This window comes from Cydia amplana, chromosome Z, assembly GCF_948474715.1.
Source record: "Cydia amplana chromosome Z, ilCydAmpl1.1, whole genome shotgun sequence".
Lineage (NCBI taxonomy): Eukaryota > Metazoa > Arthropoda > Insecta > Lepidoptera > Tortricidae > Cydia > Cydia amplana.
In genome coordinates, this window is record NC_086096.1 from 8,891,983 (window position 1) to 8,908,896 (window position 16,914).

Consider the following 16,914-nt stretch of genomic DNA (forward strand, 5'->3'; position numbering starts at 1 on the left):
ATATACTCTTTTAAAACGATACAAGATGTCGCTAGTAGTTATAAAACAACAAACTTGTCTCTTGTAAGAGTTGTAAGAGCCCGGGAAAATATAAACGTTTATTATGATCATTTAAAATTGTATACATGTTTGATTTTTATGAAGTTGTTACTGTAAAGTCCCATAAATTATTTGTATCAAATAAATTCGGTTATATTACCTACAGCAAATTTTGTATGGATTGTTCGGTGTCTGGCATGAAAAAAAGGTCTTTGGTAAAATTGTCTGTCAAAGCCGTATAGATTGTTGTGGTGATACTTTTTATTATATTACTTAACGTTTGTAGTTATTTTATAATATTTAGAACATATGGTTAATACTTTACATTGGTTCGTAACAATAGAGTCATAATTTTTATTATTAATGCCTCAAACTGAATATTGGCCGTTTGGGAGCTACAAGAAAGTCGATGACCCTAACTTCAAAGAAGATTCCTCTGTTTTAGTAAGTATTTTTAACAATTATAATACTTATCATATTTATTCTTACTCATGCATATATTTATTGGTATTAGAGTAATTTAACTGTATTTTGCTGTCAATTACCTGCCTGCGTAGCTAGCTTTTTATTACATACTTCGTTGACTGATTTAAGTTTATTTAAATGTAGGCACGGAAGTTATAAAACTTTTATGTTGTGTGTAGGTTGGTGTTTTTGTTATTTCTTTTATTTTTTATTAGCAAAAACAGTTGGGCGACATGGAAGGCGAAGTCAAAGAAATCCAAATGGAGTTAGCAGCCATACGAAACGAACGACTCGATGTATCGAGTCGAAAACGTAGAAATGTTATTTACGGATCGGTATGTTTTTTGGATCTCATGTTGATGCTTATTTACCAATGTGGAAATGTGGCAGGTCGATAAACGGTGAAATTATATTACGAACTGTTTCAACAATATTTGTAACAGTAAAACCTGTACAACAGACAAAAGACAGAGTTCCTCTCACTCGTAACTGTATTATGTGTATAATGTGTTAGAAATCACAAGCGATTACCGGCGACGTTTGGTGAGGCCACATAAGGAAGATGTACCTAGGCAGGCGTGGCTCACTCCTCGAATTCGTCGCTTTGCTACAGGTGGCTAAAAGTACATCCGTTCCACACCAATTTTGGTGGCTAGCCATAAGCCGCGCGTGGCGCTGTCGCCACTTAGCGGCCATATCTGTCCTGATTCATTTTATTCAATTCATGAGGCCTGGTAATTTTTTCCGGATTGTCGTTTGATTTGAACAAATTACAGTAAACAAAGTTCAATACAGATTCATTCATTTCAGTCATTTGGCGTAGGTACTTGTAATTAGAGATATCGAGATATCTGTAGCACTAATTCAGTGTGGTCACTGTGAATTGTTTAGTCTGCTGCAAACTGCAAGTATGGTACCTACTTGACACAAATACACTCAAAAATATAGAGGCAACAGCTACTGTTGCGAACTTGCGAACAAAAGTTGCGAATACTTTCACTTAATCATTTATTATTAACGCAGATCTTTTTCGCATCCTTACAATGTACCTACGTATTTCGAGCTATTATAATTAGGTATTCAATGAAATATATTTTTATTGTTATTTGGTTAAACGGGTCTTTAATCGCGTACCGTAAAATGGTCCTACTTTTCTCCACAATTGGCTCCACTTTAAGAAAATTTTGAATATTATTTAAACTGTTTTTCATTTAAATATTCAGACAAATTGAATATGAAGAAGAACATCTCATATATTTCATCGGTAAATCAACTTTATGAAATGTTGTTTTATATAAAACTAAGCTTTGATTACGGGCACAACATAACTCATTGTATTTTTGCTTCTACCTATAGTTCACTTAGAGGTACAAAGTCACACCATTGTGCGCCAAATTAATAGACCCCGTCAAGAAAAGAGATTAATTTTATGACTAAAGTAGCAATTCATAAAATATGTACAATTTCGTTTATCTGAGTATATAAATAATAATATATAAATATCATGGTTGGATATAATAAACATTAAGTTTTTTTTTAAATTGGAGTATAGTTACCCACCAAGGAGCAAAGTAGGACCATTTTACGGTACCTATAATACTATTAAGCTTTAACATTTTTTGATGCGAGATTTTAATTATTTTTTTAATTTAGGTAATATTTTTAATGATCTTTCACCATCAAAAGGACAAAGTTGACTTCGAAACGTTGGAGGTAATTTTAAAGCTTAATAATAACTAATACATTAAAGTCCCGTTTAAGTAGGTAGGTAAATAATATTCTGTAAAAATCGTGAAAGTTTAAATGAATATAATTTCTCGCTAGCTGACCGACGCAGAAGAAGTCGTTCGAGACCACGGTCCAGGAAATCCCGTGGCTAAGTATCCCGAGGTGAGAAGGTCAATAATTTGTAAGGCCTTGAAACTCGGAGTAATAAACCTTTATTACTCCGAGCCTTGGAACGACATGTAGGGGCATGAGTGACACTTATAACTATCACTACATAGTATAAAACAAAGTCGCTTCCCGCTGTCTGTCCCTATGTATGCTTAGATCTTTAAAACTACGCAACGGATTTAGATGCGTTTTTTTAATCGATAGAGTGATTCAAGAGGAAGATTTACCTATGTATAATTTGTTAACCCGTGCAAAGCCGGGGCGGGTCGCTATAGTTACTAATAAATACCCAATTACTCCGAATGGAAGCGAGAATGCATTTGACTTTAATCATGAAACTCATCAAGTCTTTAAGTTTCTGAGAGATGGGTTTAAAAATTAAGTATGCCTATCTTGGATTCTAAAAGAGCACCTATTTTCTTTGTCTTCTTGTTTGCCTGGCACTAATCAGACACCGATTGGCAAAATCTGTAGCGATTTTGAATAACCTCAAACACGAAAAAAGTATTAAGTAGGTATTCCTGCTGTACCAAATTAAAAGATAGGTAACACTGATCACACCTGCCGCGCTGTGTCCCCTTTTGGACGGGGATTGGGGAATTTAAGTACAACATTTGCAAATATGCTTATTAATAACGTTTCTCGTTAGATATTGAAGATGCGTGAAGACCTGGTTCGGGCAAAAAACGCTGCCGACGAAGAAAGAACACAGCGAGAGAAATACGAAGAGAAACTTAAAGACCTAGAGCGGAAACTAAATGATATCTGCTCCGTTGAGTTAGTTGAAAAGGTATATATAATTTTTAACCTTATTCAATCGGTTCTGTACTTTATTCGTTAACCGGTCCATGAATTATTCCCAAGGGCACCCGGGATTATACCAATCAAGACGTCGGAGCGATGAAGACTCAAATCCGGGACATGAGGGAGGAAATTGAGGAATTGAGATTTACCGTTAACGAGAAATCGGAACAATTGCAGGAGTACAGAATGAGGGTAATTTTTTTACTACTATTTTACTTATTAGATTTTTACCATAGATTAATGAGTATTCCGCGAATAAATGTTGTATTCCGGGAAAATAGGGAGGCAGTTTTTCGACCTGTACATCTACACATATTAAGCAACTTAACAATTTAAGCAAATTAAGTACCTACATAACATATTATTATTATAAAAGTCTTCTTGCTATAAAACTCCCGTGAGACACGAACATAATAAAATTATTTTTAACTTACCTATTATTATGTCGAATGAACGCTCGACATTTTTCGATGCAATTTTAGAGTACCGTCGAGTTTCGTATCTTCGCCTGGATTTTGACACTTTTCTCAAAACTCGTTTCAATTTGATAGCATTTTAGTCCGTTATGGCAAAAAAACGTTTTTTAGGACTCCCGTGTATCAGTATATACCATTAAAGCTTTGAATTTAATTGGTTAACTTAGTAGTAAATGGCCCCAAAGGCAATAGGCGAAGTATGGGTATTTTCACCAATCTTCGCCTATGGCATGCCTTACCGCCCTTACCGGCAATAATAAACTTTTCTGTGACATGTTAAGTCTTATCTCCTTGGAGGTACGTACTCCGTTCTGTTTTGACAAAAATATAAAAACTTCGCCCTTGGATGCTGTTCAATGATTATTATAGTAATGTTGGTTGGGGATAATTATCTACAGCCTGAAAATTTACTTAAGAGGTACTTTAACACAATGTCCACCATATTGCAAATAAACTCGAATGAAATGCAGGATTTAAAGATTTAAAGAATCTGAACATTATGCTTCGAATTGCACTATCAGTGATTCAGGTACATTGTGCAATAATGCAACATTGCACATGAAGTGCATCTGAGTACTAGGAGCGCATAGGTACTAGCTAGCGGTTCGTAACAAATCACCACACATAGGTAAATGTATGTGATATGAATTGATTACATTATACGATTTGTATATGGTATTCGATCGGGTTCGTATGTAAGATCCTTGTATATTACTCGTTTAAACCGAGGAGAATCCGAGTAAAGTAGTTTTGAAATGCTATCAAATGTTTACCTTATTAAAATAGAACATAAAGCACAAAGTCAATTAAAAATCAAATAACCCTGGTCATTTCCGTTCTTCCATATAAATAAAGACAAGTTATTATCTATATAAAAACTGAAAATATTCTACATTAAAAGTTCTCGTAAGGCCACGTAATTTGTACTTTGCCTGTAGAAGGTTGATTATAATGATTATAAAAGGCCAGGTAATTGACTCTTATTCTAAATCGGCGAATGTACCTCAATATGTTTTGTTTCTTAAAAAAAAAAGCTTTTATTTTATCATTCTCGGTGATAGAACATAATATACAACGTGTTACACCAGCCGCTGAAAGTGGGGTGCGTACTCGTTGGACATGTTATACTGACCAACTTTTACTATGGGACCAACCCCGAAATTGCGATAAGAAAATTGACACTCCCATACAAGATATCAACATCAGCCGGCCAAAATGTATGGGAGAGTCAATTTTGTTTTCGCTATTTCGGGGTTGGTCCCATAGTAAAAGTTAGTCAGTATGACCTGATACAACGTGTACCTACCCATCCCACTTTCAGTGGCTGGTGTAACACCTTGTATAAAAAGAAAATGAAAACTAGACATCTTAGAATATTTTGTATGTTATGTAATTATGTACAACCAAGCCTATTCGATATCTGCGTCGATTAACTTTTGCTGGAGGTCCTGATTTTAAATTCTGGTAATACCTTTTTTAAGATGAGTCGTTGTTCCTGAGTTAGACTGTTCCAAAATATTTAAGAGGAATGCAACTTAGGGTGTATCTGTCTTTATTAATACCTAGTCTCTATATAGAGTTTGGACTGCGCAAGTCTAGTGCATCCACTACTACATAGGAAACCTATTCCTACTGTCATAAAGGGGTGCAGTGAGACCCCCACACCATGACAACGGACGCTCTTACAATGTCCACCCGGAATCCAATATGATGCATCTTCAAATAGCAACTCTATTTCCTTAACAAAACGTTACATATCAAAACAATGCGTGTGTGAGTTGTGTCACTATACTGATAAGCCTTAGTTACATATACTGCCAACTGGGAAATGATGTCCTGGTGGTTTATAGAAATTTTTTGAGCGCTTCAAACGCTCATTTTGCAGCGTTTTAAACGCGATTACTAGATTTTTTTTTAATTTGTTTTTCTTTCAAGTAGAAACATTACTACCTAAATTATAAACTGAAATAAATGTCATACCAACCTATACTAAGAAAAAGTGACTAAGGCCTCCAGTGCCCAAGGCTGGAATTGAACCAGCGTCCGTTAAAGGACATATTAGTACATTACAATACAAGTGCGAAAATTAGGAAATTCGCTATTACGGGTGGCGATAAATTGAAACACGACCGAAGGGAATATTTTTTTATCGACACGAGTTTCGAATTACCTTTTCGCACGTGTATTGTACAACGTTTTACAGTACATACGGCCCTTTAAATTTTCCACATATGCACGTATTGTGCCAGTTACTGCACTAGGGCGGTAAATTAGCACCATATGTACTGTAAAATAGTTTTTGTCAATCAGACGAAGACGAAGCTAGTATGTAAATATTAACTTCAATCACGGTGACAATAATTAAGAGTTGTAAGTAAACGCCCGTATTTTATAGTTAATAATGAATTAGTGTATCTTTTCATGTTTGATTGTAACCGCAGTACCTACAAGCCCAGCAACAAGTCGAAGAGGCGAGGCGACAGCGCGAACTAATCGAGTTCGATAACAAGCAAGTCACGGACCAGATACATATAGAAATCCAAAAGATGAAGGTATGAGAAATCCAAAAACAAAGTTGTCTACACAATAACAAATCAAACAGGGTGTGCTCTACTCTATAACATGCGCAAAAATAATAAATGTAAAATTTTAATATAATACTTTATTGATACAATATTATATCGTCACTAGGTAAAAACTTAAAAAACTACTACTACTACTGTACTTTGAAAAAAAACTCTAGTCTATATTTTTTAACTTATTCGTTAATTTGCGCATTCAACTAATATAAATACTGTTTTTATATTTTCGGAGACAGTGGGTTTAACTTTTCTTGAACGTTTGCCGATGCCCATATCTTCAACATATTTTTAAACAGTTTTACTGCTACATTTGAATGTTTCGCGTGAACTTTTTTTAACTCACCGGGCCGTCATTTTCTTTAATCGATCTCTCAGAAATATTACAACTAGGGCTTGCAATTCGAATATTCGAATATTCGAATTTGTCGAATATTCGACCTGTTTTGATATTCGAATATTCGGCCGCTCAGGTTTCGAATATTCGAATATTTTTTATTACTATAAAAAAATCTATGTCATCCGCTGTAGTTACAGTTTCTGTATGTTTTACGGGTATTTACAGTGAATGAGGAACGGTAGGTACCCAAATACGAAGGAAATAATATTTTTACTGTATTCCTCTTCGTGAATACAGTGAAACCTAACTCAATTTAAAAGAAAACGAAATCAAAAAGTATGTTATTTTTACGGTGCGTAAGTTTTAAGTTAAAGGGTCATTCGGTTTATTCAGTACAAGCGTACGTTAAGCGAATTTTTGAAGTCTAAACCTTGCCACTTATCGCAATTCTCAAATTTAATCATACCAAACCTGCCCAACTTGGTAATCTAACCATGCACCTTTAGCTGACGAATAATTCACCCAGTACTCAACTAACTTTTTCCCTTAAATGTTCCAATATTATATAATTAGCCGACCATTAGGAATAGTAACTTGCCAAAACAAATAAAGTCAATAAAGATTCAAAATACAGTGAAATAAAGGCCTTTTTACAGGCCTCTGAGTGATTACAAGTTAATTTAAATCGGAAAATAATTACCTACTAAAAAAATATCTTACATACCTAGGTGTTTGGATGGTTAAAGTAATATTATTTCACGCAACGACGCATTTATAATAAGTTTTATCTAGAAATATTAAATACGTCTAATTTTGGCGTTTTACTTGTTTTTATAAATGTGGGCATCTTATAAATAGTAGGATGATAAATCTAGTCAATTAAGTGGATTTCTGCCAAATATCCTTAGTTTTAGCAATATGTGAAAAAAGCTTTTGAATAAAACGATAATAAACCGATTTCTCGTTCCTTTTCTTATTTTTTATAATATTCGAATAATTATTCGAATATTCGAATACGTCGTCAGAAAAAGTCGAATATTCGAATATCTGAAAGTTTCGAATATTTGCAAGCCCTAATTACAACTCGACTGGTAGCTTTACGCGAGTTCATGCAATAGCATTAGTGTAGACATATTTGCTATAAGAAAAACAACAGTGCTATTCCTGCATTTATTAACTACTAATTAACTATAGTAACTAACTTAATTACCGTAAGTTAGGTTGGTTTTAGTGTCACGCGGACCGTCCGTGCGGATCGCTCCGCACCGGACCAATATGTATTAAGTTCAGGGAGCGTTTTAGAGTAAAGCTGACGGGTCCGCGCGGACGACCGTCCGCGTGGACAGCTTTCTCATACAATTTGACGGTGCGGAGCGATCCGCATGGACGGTCCGCGTGCCACTAAAACCAGCCTTAACTGCAGTTGCAGTTCCAAGAGAAGCTGCAGGAACTGGCGCAGCTGCCGGACCTCCTGAAGGGCGCCCAGATCCAGTTGCAGGAGTCTAAACAGCTGCAGAAGCTGGCCGAGGAGAGCACGCAGCAGTTTTCCAACGAGTTGCAGCTTGTCAGGGAAAAGGTAGCACTTCTGTTTTTAGGGTTCCGTACCCAAAGGGTAAGAAACGGGACCCTATTACTAAGACTTCGCTGTCCGTCCGTCCGTCCGTCTGTCACCAGGCTGTATCTCATGAACCGCGATAACTAGACAGTTGAAATTTTCACAAATGATGTATCTCTGTTGCCGCTATAACAACAAATACTAAAAATAATAAAATAAATATTTAAGGGGGGCTCCCATACAACAAACACGATTTTTTTGCTCTATTTTTTGTTGATGGTGCGGAACCCTCCGTGCGCGAGTCCGACTCGCACTTGGCCGGTTTTTTTATGCCTTGTAGTTGTTGTCCAACTACAAGGCAAAAGCGTTCTGTCACAACTGTTATGGACTCTTGAATTTTACGGCACTTGCAATGTATTCCTTCTCTGTAAACTATAGGTAGTTTAGAGCAACTGTGGTATTATATCAGTGATATTACCATACACAAGACCCAAAAAAATATTGATACGAGCCGGGATTCCAACCACATCTGCGGTTTGGCCCTGCCGCTATGCTACCAGTGTTCTAAATACCGATACCTACAATATATTGATAATATTTTGATTTGAATTGTTTTAGTTAGTCCACGCTGTGAATAGTTTCAATCAAGAGAAAGCTGAAAAAGATAAGTTGTCGGAGGAAAACAAATTTATTAAAATCGCGCTTCTTGAAAAGGACCACGAAATTGATGGAATATCTAAAGAGCTAGATGAATATAAGTAAGTACGAAACGAGAGTTACTTTTACCATTTAGATATTCAGCTTCACCTTCAGAAATTGCTGCATTCTATACCTAGTAGTACTTTGTCGTGCCGTGAGGTGGCCGGCTTTAGAATAGCGCCAACCCTCACATGGGATAAGGGTGTCGTACGAGGCGACTAAGTCCACAAACGAAGCAAAAAGCTGTTTCGTCATAGGGGAGATGGACCTTTTAGCATTGGCTCGCAATCCATCTAGGAGAAGGATACTCCAAAATTAAATCCCGAAATGGAGTTACCGTAAGGCGCGAGTAGGGTCCAACCTGAAATAAGCCGCAGATTCCTGCAGCCGACCTGCCTCCACACGTATTGGCTTGCCTTTCCTGTGGGTTATGACAGTGAAGCCGAGAGGGTAATGCAGGTGCTGGGCATCCCTGCGTTTCCTTAATTCCGTCCCAGGCGGTGTTAAGTCTGGAGAGGTCATTGTCTCTCCGATTTGCACCATAAATCGTCTGCAATAGACGCAAAAGGCCAATGGAGTACTTTGTCGTTAATTGGCTAGCACTGAACATCCTGGAACAGTAGGTAAATATATTTTAAATGCTGTCACTGATCTTTGTCTTTTAAACAGGTCCAAAGCATTTCGTTTCGAAGAGAAACTGACACAACAAGAGGTCAGATATAAAGAGAAGGCGGCGGAATGTGCGCAAATACTGAAAGACCTCGACGAGCTTCGCGCCGAGAGCTCGCGTTCGCTCACCCGGCTCAAGGAGCGCTCAGAGTCCAACAGGAGATACATGCAGGCCCAGATAACTGAGCTGGAGAAACAACTAATACAGAGCAGGGCTCAGTGTAGGGCTTCGCAGAAGGAACGGGATGATGTGAGTCAATCATTAGGGGCTGGTGTTGTTCTGCCATGTTTCTTAAAAAAAAAAAAAATTATACCACATCGGTGGCAAACAAGCATACGGGCCGCCTGATGGTAAGCAGCCGCCGTAGCCTATGGACGCCTGCAACTCCAGAGGTGTTACATGCGCGTTGCCGACCTTTTTACAAACTTGTACACTCCTTTAATATGCGAGATTCGACTGATGACATACTGATGGCTGTTGAGTTGCTTTCAACGTATATTGAAAAGTTTTAAAAACATGGAAGAAAAACATTAGACCCCGTTGAAGTCTCCTTATAAACCTTAGTAGGATCGATAATAGGTACTATTTAATTTAATTCTGGTTTAGTTTTTCAAATTCTTAATAGTTACCCACGTCTAATAGATAATTATACGCATGGCGTGCCGTGCAAGTGCGCTTGTGGTATTACGTAACCGTAATGAAAGGTTTTTTGCTTATTTATTATCGATCATTGTATCACAGCTGAGAGACCCATTCAAAATTTCCTACGCTACACTAAGTCTACACGTTTTTTCATATAACAACACACAATATCTCGAGAGAGTATTCCTTCGCATCACCAATAAATCATCATTCTCTTGCCCTTGTCCCATTCACTTGGGGTCGGCGCAGCATGTCTTTCTCTTCCATACCTCTCTGTCACCCGTCATTTCATCATTCACTTGCGTTCGTTTCATATCATCTCTCACACAGTCCATCCACCTTTTCCTCGGTTTTCCTCTCCTTGTACTTCCCTCGACATTCATTCGTAATACCTTTCTTGTCACATGACTTTCATCCCTCCGCATCACATGCCCGTACCACGCTAGGCGGTTTAACCTCCTCATCACCAATAAATATATTCAAAAAATAAATCTATCTAATACCTTTAAACGAGCAAATCTTGTTTATATATATATATATATATATATATATATATATATTTCGGGGATCTCGGAAACGGCTCTAACGATTTCGATGAAATTTGCTATATGGGGGTTTTCGGGGGCGAAAAATCGATCTAGCTAGGTCTTATCTCTGGGAAAACGCGCATTTTCGAGTTTTTATATGTTTTCCGAGCGAAGCTCGGTCACCCAGATATTCTTATTAAAACGACGTAAGTGCCGCGAAGATACACCCTTTTGGTTGAATGGCTTTTGGTATTGTATGAAGGTACGGAACCTTCCATGATGCGTACGTAATCCGACTCGCACTTAGCCGATTTGTTAGAGGTAGCCGGAGGTTAAAGATTTAGCTTAGTTTGAACACTTGAACCAATGAGGCACGGAATAATCTTACCAAGCGATTTCGTCTGAGACAAATAAGTGAGGTGAATTTTAATTTTTAAGCTGTTTTACAAAAGAGATATAAAGGTTATTTTTAAATATAAAAGTAACCTTGATTATAATTGCATATTTATATTAAAAAAAATTACAAGTAAATCGTATTTATAGGACAGATAATAAAAATAAAAGAAAAAATCCTTTTTTTTTAATTATCTGATAAATAGCAAACAAATACTTGTATTCCAGCGGGCTCAGCACGGTTCCGTTTTTATCGACTATCACTATGCCCGTCACTTTCGCACTTACATGCTTGTTAGAACGTGACAGGCATGGTGATAAACGATAAAAATGCGACCCTGCTACTAGGGCAGCAAAAGGAAAACCAGGTTCACGATGCTAACATGGCTACACCCTTTCTTACAATTGTTTTTAATAGGTAACTCATATATTTAAATAATAGTACATTACTGCAGACGCCGGGAAAGAAGGGCTTGCTGGGTGAGTAGGTATAGACGGCCGACCGTAGGGAGGCCGGATAGTGATACGAAGTCGGCAAGACCTTTTCACGGCTAGGCATGTATAGTGCTTTTCTCAAACATATGCAATGAAATAAAAAAAATCATCACTCAAAAAAAAACGAATTATGAATATCAACCACAAATAGCTACACGACTAAAGTTTTGTTTCACTTCATTGCATGTTTGAGAAATAATTATAAATCTAATAAAATCAAAACGAAGGGTAAAAGTCGCTACTAGTGCTGCCCCTCGCGGATCTCGGTGCCTAGCCAAGGTGGCAATCGCTAGCGTTACGACAACGAAACGCTTTGTGTGTCTCTCTCACTCTTTCATATTAGTGCAACGGTGACAGTTGCTTTTCGTTCGCTACGGAACGGAAACGAATGGCATGTTGGCTACGCACCCGGCTCTCAACAAAATTCATGTTTGTGTGTGTGACTATTGCATGTGCAGGTGTATAAACCTCGTAATGATGGAAACAGATTTTCTAGCGTCTTGTCTTGTGACATACAGTCATAATATAATATTAATTAAACTATAGTTTAGTCCAGCGGTCGGCAACCTTTTAGCAGCCAAGGGCCACATAGTAGTTAACGAAGTTGACGCGGGCCGCACTTTGTTAATATTTATGTCTTTATCAGACATTGTCGTTGTCAATATTACATACAAAATAGCCAGTGAGGCTCGCGGGCCGCAAGTGACAGGTTCCGCGTGTTGCCGACCGCTGGTTTAGTCTAAAACGTATCAATGTCATTTGCGCATACACAAAAAGCTACATAAACCAGTTTTTAACATTGACCTTCTTATGCCTGATACGAAAATAAAACAAATTAAATGTTTGTATAATAATGAAAGTATTGATTCGTATGAGTATAAAAATAATAAAGGAGAACTAAAATAGTGTTAATTAATGCGACACAGACTGAACATAATATGTATAGCACGGGGGATGTACTGGAACATTACCCACTACATAGTAATTGACCGCTTTTAACAATGTTTCAAATGGCTTGGTTCTTTCTGATTTGTTAGTATATGTACTGAGTAAAAACACAAACTTATCTAATACCTTTAATTTTAACGAGCAATTCTTGTTTATTTATTTATATGTATATATATATATTATATTATTCGAGATCCCCGAAATATATATATATATATATTTCGGGGATCTCGGAAACGACTCTAACAATTTCGATGAAATTTACTATATGGGGGTTTTGGGAGCGCAAAATCGATCTGGCTAGGTCTTATCTCTGGAAAAACGCGCATTTTTGAGTTTTTATAAGTTTTTCGAACAAAGCTCGGTCTCCCAGATATTAGTTATATTAATGGTGTTAGTTTAGTAACTAAGGAGAATTATGTAGGTTTGCTAAGTTTTACGAATAAATAAAAAATATACACTAACCCCTACTATGGGCGTTTTTTTTGTTGTCCCCTACACTTTTTTTTTCAAAATTGGGATTTTTTATGTTATTTCTACTCAGAATCACGAGCTCTTTCTATCCTAATAGGAGAAAAAAAGTGTCCTAAGGTTTTTATTTCCATTACGTCACCATTTTTCATAGACTTTGTATGGCGGTCGCGCAATGGAAAGATCGAAAAATGTATGGAAATTTTGGGACACTTTTTTTCTCCTATTAGGATAGACAGAGCTCGTGATTCTGAGTAGAAATAACATAAAAAATTCCCAAATTTGAAAAAAAAGTGTAGGGGACAACAAAAAAAAAACGCCCCTATAAAGTGTTAAATTGTTTGGCTTTTTCCATAGTCAATGTAGGCAATATCAAAAAAATTGTAAATAATTATAAGTAAGAAAATTTTAATTGGCAAAAACTACATGGCGGAGTAAACGTGAACTGTACCTTACCATGATGTCTGTATTGCGTTTATGTTTAGGACCTAAACTGAATTGCTAAGGGACGGCGTTAAGCGACTTTAGCAATTCAGTTTAGGTCGTAAACAGAATCACAATAAGGTAATGTTGTAAATAACGCTAATTTTGAGGCTTAAAGACTCGAACCCTTAAGACTCTCGAGGCTTAACGCCTCAAAGGCAGCAAAGACGATTTCTTACATCCATACGTGTAAATTAAATAAATACAATTCTCAAATATAGTCGAGTCTAGAGGGCTCGAGTCTTTAAGCCTAAAAATAACCGTTATTCACAACACTGCAATAAGGACATCATTGTAAGGCCCATTATGGGGTAGTCTGCAAGCAACGTTTCAAATTATTTTTGCTTTATGACACTTTATGATGATGTCGTGTTCAGTACTCGAGTTTCTTACCTTTTTAACTCCTTTGGGAAAAAGTGAATGTATTTATAGTGTATTTCTTTAGTTTAGTTAAATAAATGTAAACAATGTGTTTTTGCATTTTCGGGTAGCTACTTAAAACATTTATTAGGTAACCAACCAATTACAAAACTACCTTGATCTGTCCCTTATTGTTCTGGCTTTAAATCATTTTTTTTTTAATTCGAGTAACTTTTACAGACTCATAGATATTGTTAGTATGTACTTATAGCTATGTTAGTGTTTACACTTATCACTATATATACAGAATAATTATTAAGTACCTCTAGAAACATGCATGTTATCACAGTGCCTCATATATGGGCGGTCAAACCTCTCGGCTATCCTATATACCCTATAACCTATATCATTACATTTAATCGTGTAATGTTTTCGTGGCTAAACATTCCGTCTCGTTTTAGGATCTTTACTAGGGCCAGGTAATAGAAAATATTACAAAAGTAAATTACTACCTATTGATAATCAAATCAATCCGATATATTCCTATTAGCAGAATAGCAGCTTGAGTTTTACGTTAATTGATTTGAACATTCTGGTCCAAATGCCGTATTGTGGTTTGTTTACATTCTGTTTAATACCTAAAGAAATACACTTACTACATATAGGTATTTATGTCGATTAGTGATCGAGTGCGTCACCTGCTCATCAAGACGCTTTTAAAGAAGCCGGCGTTGTTTTATTTCAAATTCTTCCTTCCTTCCTTTCCTTACAGGCTTACTCACTGACATCAACAAGATTGTTTTATAATTTTAATTGCCAAATTACATAATTATGCCACTCTCGCAGCCTCTAGGCTGCAAACTCGGTAGGCTAGCCGTATTTGAAGTATAATATATGCTTGTAGGAATCGGGGGCTTGACAATGGAAGCGTTAAAATCCTTGTAATACAGGGTGTATCTGACCATGGGGCTTTAAATCCAGGGCTCGATTCTACTCGCTAAACTGAGCTACTTTTATTATGGCACCAACCCCGAAATCCCGAAAAACAATTTTACTTTTTCATACATTTTGGCTGATCAGATGTCAACGTTTTCTATGGAAAAGAAAAAAAAAATCCCCGATTTTAGAGTTAGTCCCATAGTAAAAGTAGCTCAGTTTAGCTAGTAAAATCAAGACCTGGATTTAAAGCCCCATGGTCAGAGACATACTGTATAGATTCATGCTTTGGGCCTACCTCATGTTCGCTACATAATTATATAATAGTACCATTAACATTACCTACCTAATTACCTGAATGTATTTAACAGATCCGCCAAAGGATGCAAATGCAGATAAGCAGTTTGCAAGAAAACTTCGAACTGGTGGAGATACGCTTGAGAGGCCTTCAAAACCAGGTCGGCTCCCTCAAGCACTCATACTCGTATATTTTGACGGAAGACAGTGAAGATCTCACCACCAGCTTAGTTGAATCATAGCATTGCTACCGTTTTACTGCCATATATCCTCTTTCGAAAAATAGTGATATTATACCCATCGTAACAGGCTAAATCGCCCATAACTAGCCATTTCAGTCAACGGCTACAAATACTGTATGCTGCGCTAAGAATATTTTAATAAGTATCAAGAAATTTTGTTGAATATTTTTATGCAGAAATACTGCAAAACTACAAAGTGGCTAGTTATAACGTTATGTTGTATTATAATGAGTAATCTTGACGTTTGCCCTAATTCACTGGTACCGAATTATAAGGGCGTAAGCATTGATTTATCATCAATCACTAAACATTTTCGTACAAATCTACTTATTGTTTGGTTTTCTTGTACCTGTTTTTTTTTAATCGTGCAATAACTATGTATTTATTATGATTTATCCTATTAATAAAAAAATAAATGTGACATAAATAATGTTCTATGTTTGTTTGCAATCACCCAAGTAGTTCCACGCCTGTAAAACACCTTGTTACTTTTATTATGCCAAATTATAGCATAAAGGCTCCATTGACAGCGTATACGCCGTACGACGTTTTCTACACCATAAGCTTTGTTGGCGGTGTAGGTACGACTTCACTACTCACGACTACTTTGGGCGTTCTTCACGGCACAGACTGCAACCACTGAAATTTATATTTGATGTGATAAATTGTGTATTTTAATTTTCCCATCCTTCATTTGTATCAACATGCCCATAGGCCATCGGCTGACGACGCCCTTGGCGCTTCACAAACCACGTGAAGATGTTATTACTTGTGTCTTCCCTTTGTCTTGTTGAGTAAATCAGGCATTCATGCTTTGACTACATTAATTGGCTGGCCCCCGCGAACAGTTCGCAGTTTTGCTCCTTGTTTTATCCGCGGCATCGGCAGTCTCTCAACTCGCCCTTAAGGTCCACGCAGAACACTGACTTTTATCTTCATACACATATACAGACATATTTCCAAGTAGGCTTTATGAATTCGTTATATTACGTGTCGTGGAAGTTTTTCTGGCGATTGAAGTAACTATTGTACTAAAAATCACTCTAAATATATATTGATGTTATACACTTTTAGGACCAAATTTCAACTGGCGAGTGAACACATAAATATTGGATTAAAACTAGTTCCATTCATTAAAACAAACATAAAAAAAATCCAACGTTGTTCGGTACTTCGCCGCAAGGACCATTTTTATATTTATTTTTGTTCTGTGTATTAATGATTTATTAAACATGTTTTTTTAGTTTTAGTTTACTTTTAGGGTTTCGTACCAAAAAGCTAAAAATAACTCTTATCGTGCGACTCTGTCTATTCGCCACATCGCTAATATTATATTTTTTGGTACTAACGCTATTGATTTAAAATTTGAGGGCAATATTAGAGCTTCAGTTGCACGGTCAAAAAAAATATTTTTACAGTGGAAATAATAATACTGGTAGAAAATGTACAAATAAATATCACTCCGGAGTCCGGCGGAGTTGGCGCGCATTTTACATTTGTACGGCCGCAAGCCGGTCGAATCCTCGCGAACACGACCGGCTCCGCTCCGGACGGACTCCATACTCCATCGCTCTGCCATAATAACATTAATAACATA

At 36.7% G+C, this 16,914-nt stretch overlaps 1 protein-coding gene across 2 annotated transcripts; it reads left to right on the forward strand.

Annotated features, from left to right (window-relative positions):
• The first annotated feature begins 255 nt into the window (after positions 1-255).
• Positions 256-15,335, forward strand: LOC134660858 (myosin-9-like). 2 transcript variants are annotated; one of them, XM_063516700.1, is made up of 10 exons: positions 256-483; positions 720-839; positions 2,329-2,394; positions 3,050-3,190; positions 3,265-3,396; positions 6,122-6,232; positions 8,023-8,175; positions 8,773-8,912; positions 9,523-9,772; positions 15,150-15,335. In XM_063516700.1, the coding sequence occupies exons 1-10, from the start codon at positions 403-405 to the stop codon at positions 15,315-15,317; spliced, it is 1,362 nt and encodes a 453-aa protein (XP_063372770.1). In that variant the 5' UTR covers positions 256-402; the 3' UTR covers positions 15,318-15,335. The 2 variants fall into 2 exon arrangements, with proteins under 2 accessions (XP_063372770.1, XP_063372771.1); XM_063516701.1 differs by lacking the exon at positions 720-839 and having other exon boundaries at positions 258-483.
• Positions 15,336-16,914: the final 1,579 nt, after the last annotated feature.

What these genes read in the sequence shown, in the direction of transcription:
- LOC134660858 (XM_063516700.1), top strand. Translation starts at nt 403, where the DNA reads ATGCCTCAAACTGAATATTGGCCGTTTGGGAGCTACAAGAAAGTCGAT. An exon ending in AAGAAGATTCCTCTGTTTTA is followed by an intron (nt 484 to 719) that starts GTAAGTATTTTT and finishes ATTTTTTATTAG; the next exon opens with CAAAAACAGTTGGGCGACAT. An exon ending in AAAGAGCTAGATGAATATAA is followed by an intron (nt 8,913 to 9,522) that starts GTAAGTACGAAA and finishes TCTTTTAAACAG; the next exon opens with GTCCAAAGCATTTCGTTTCG.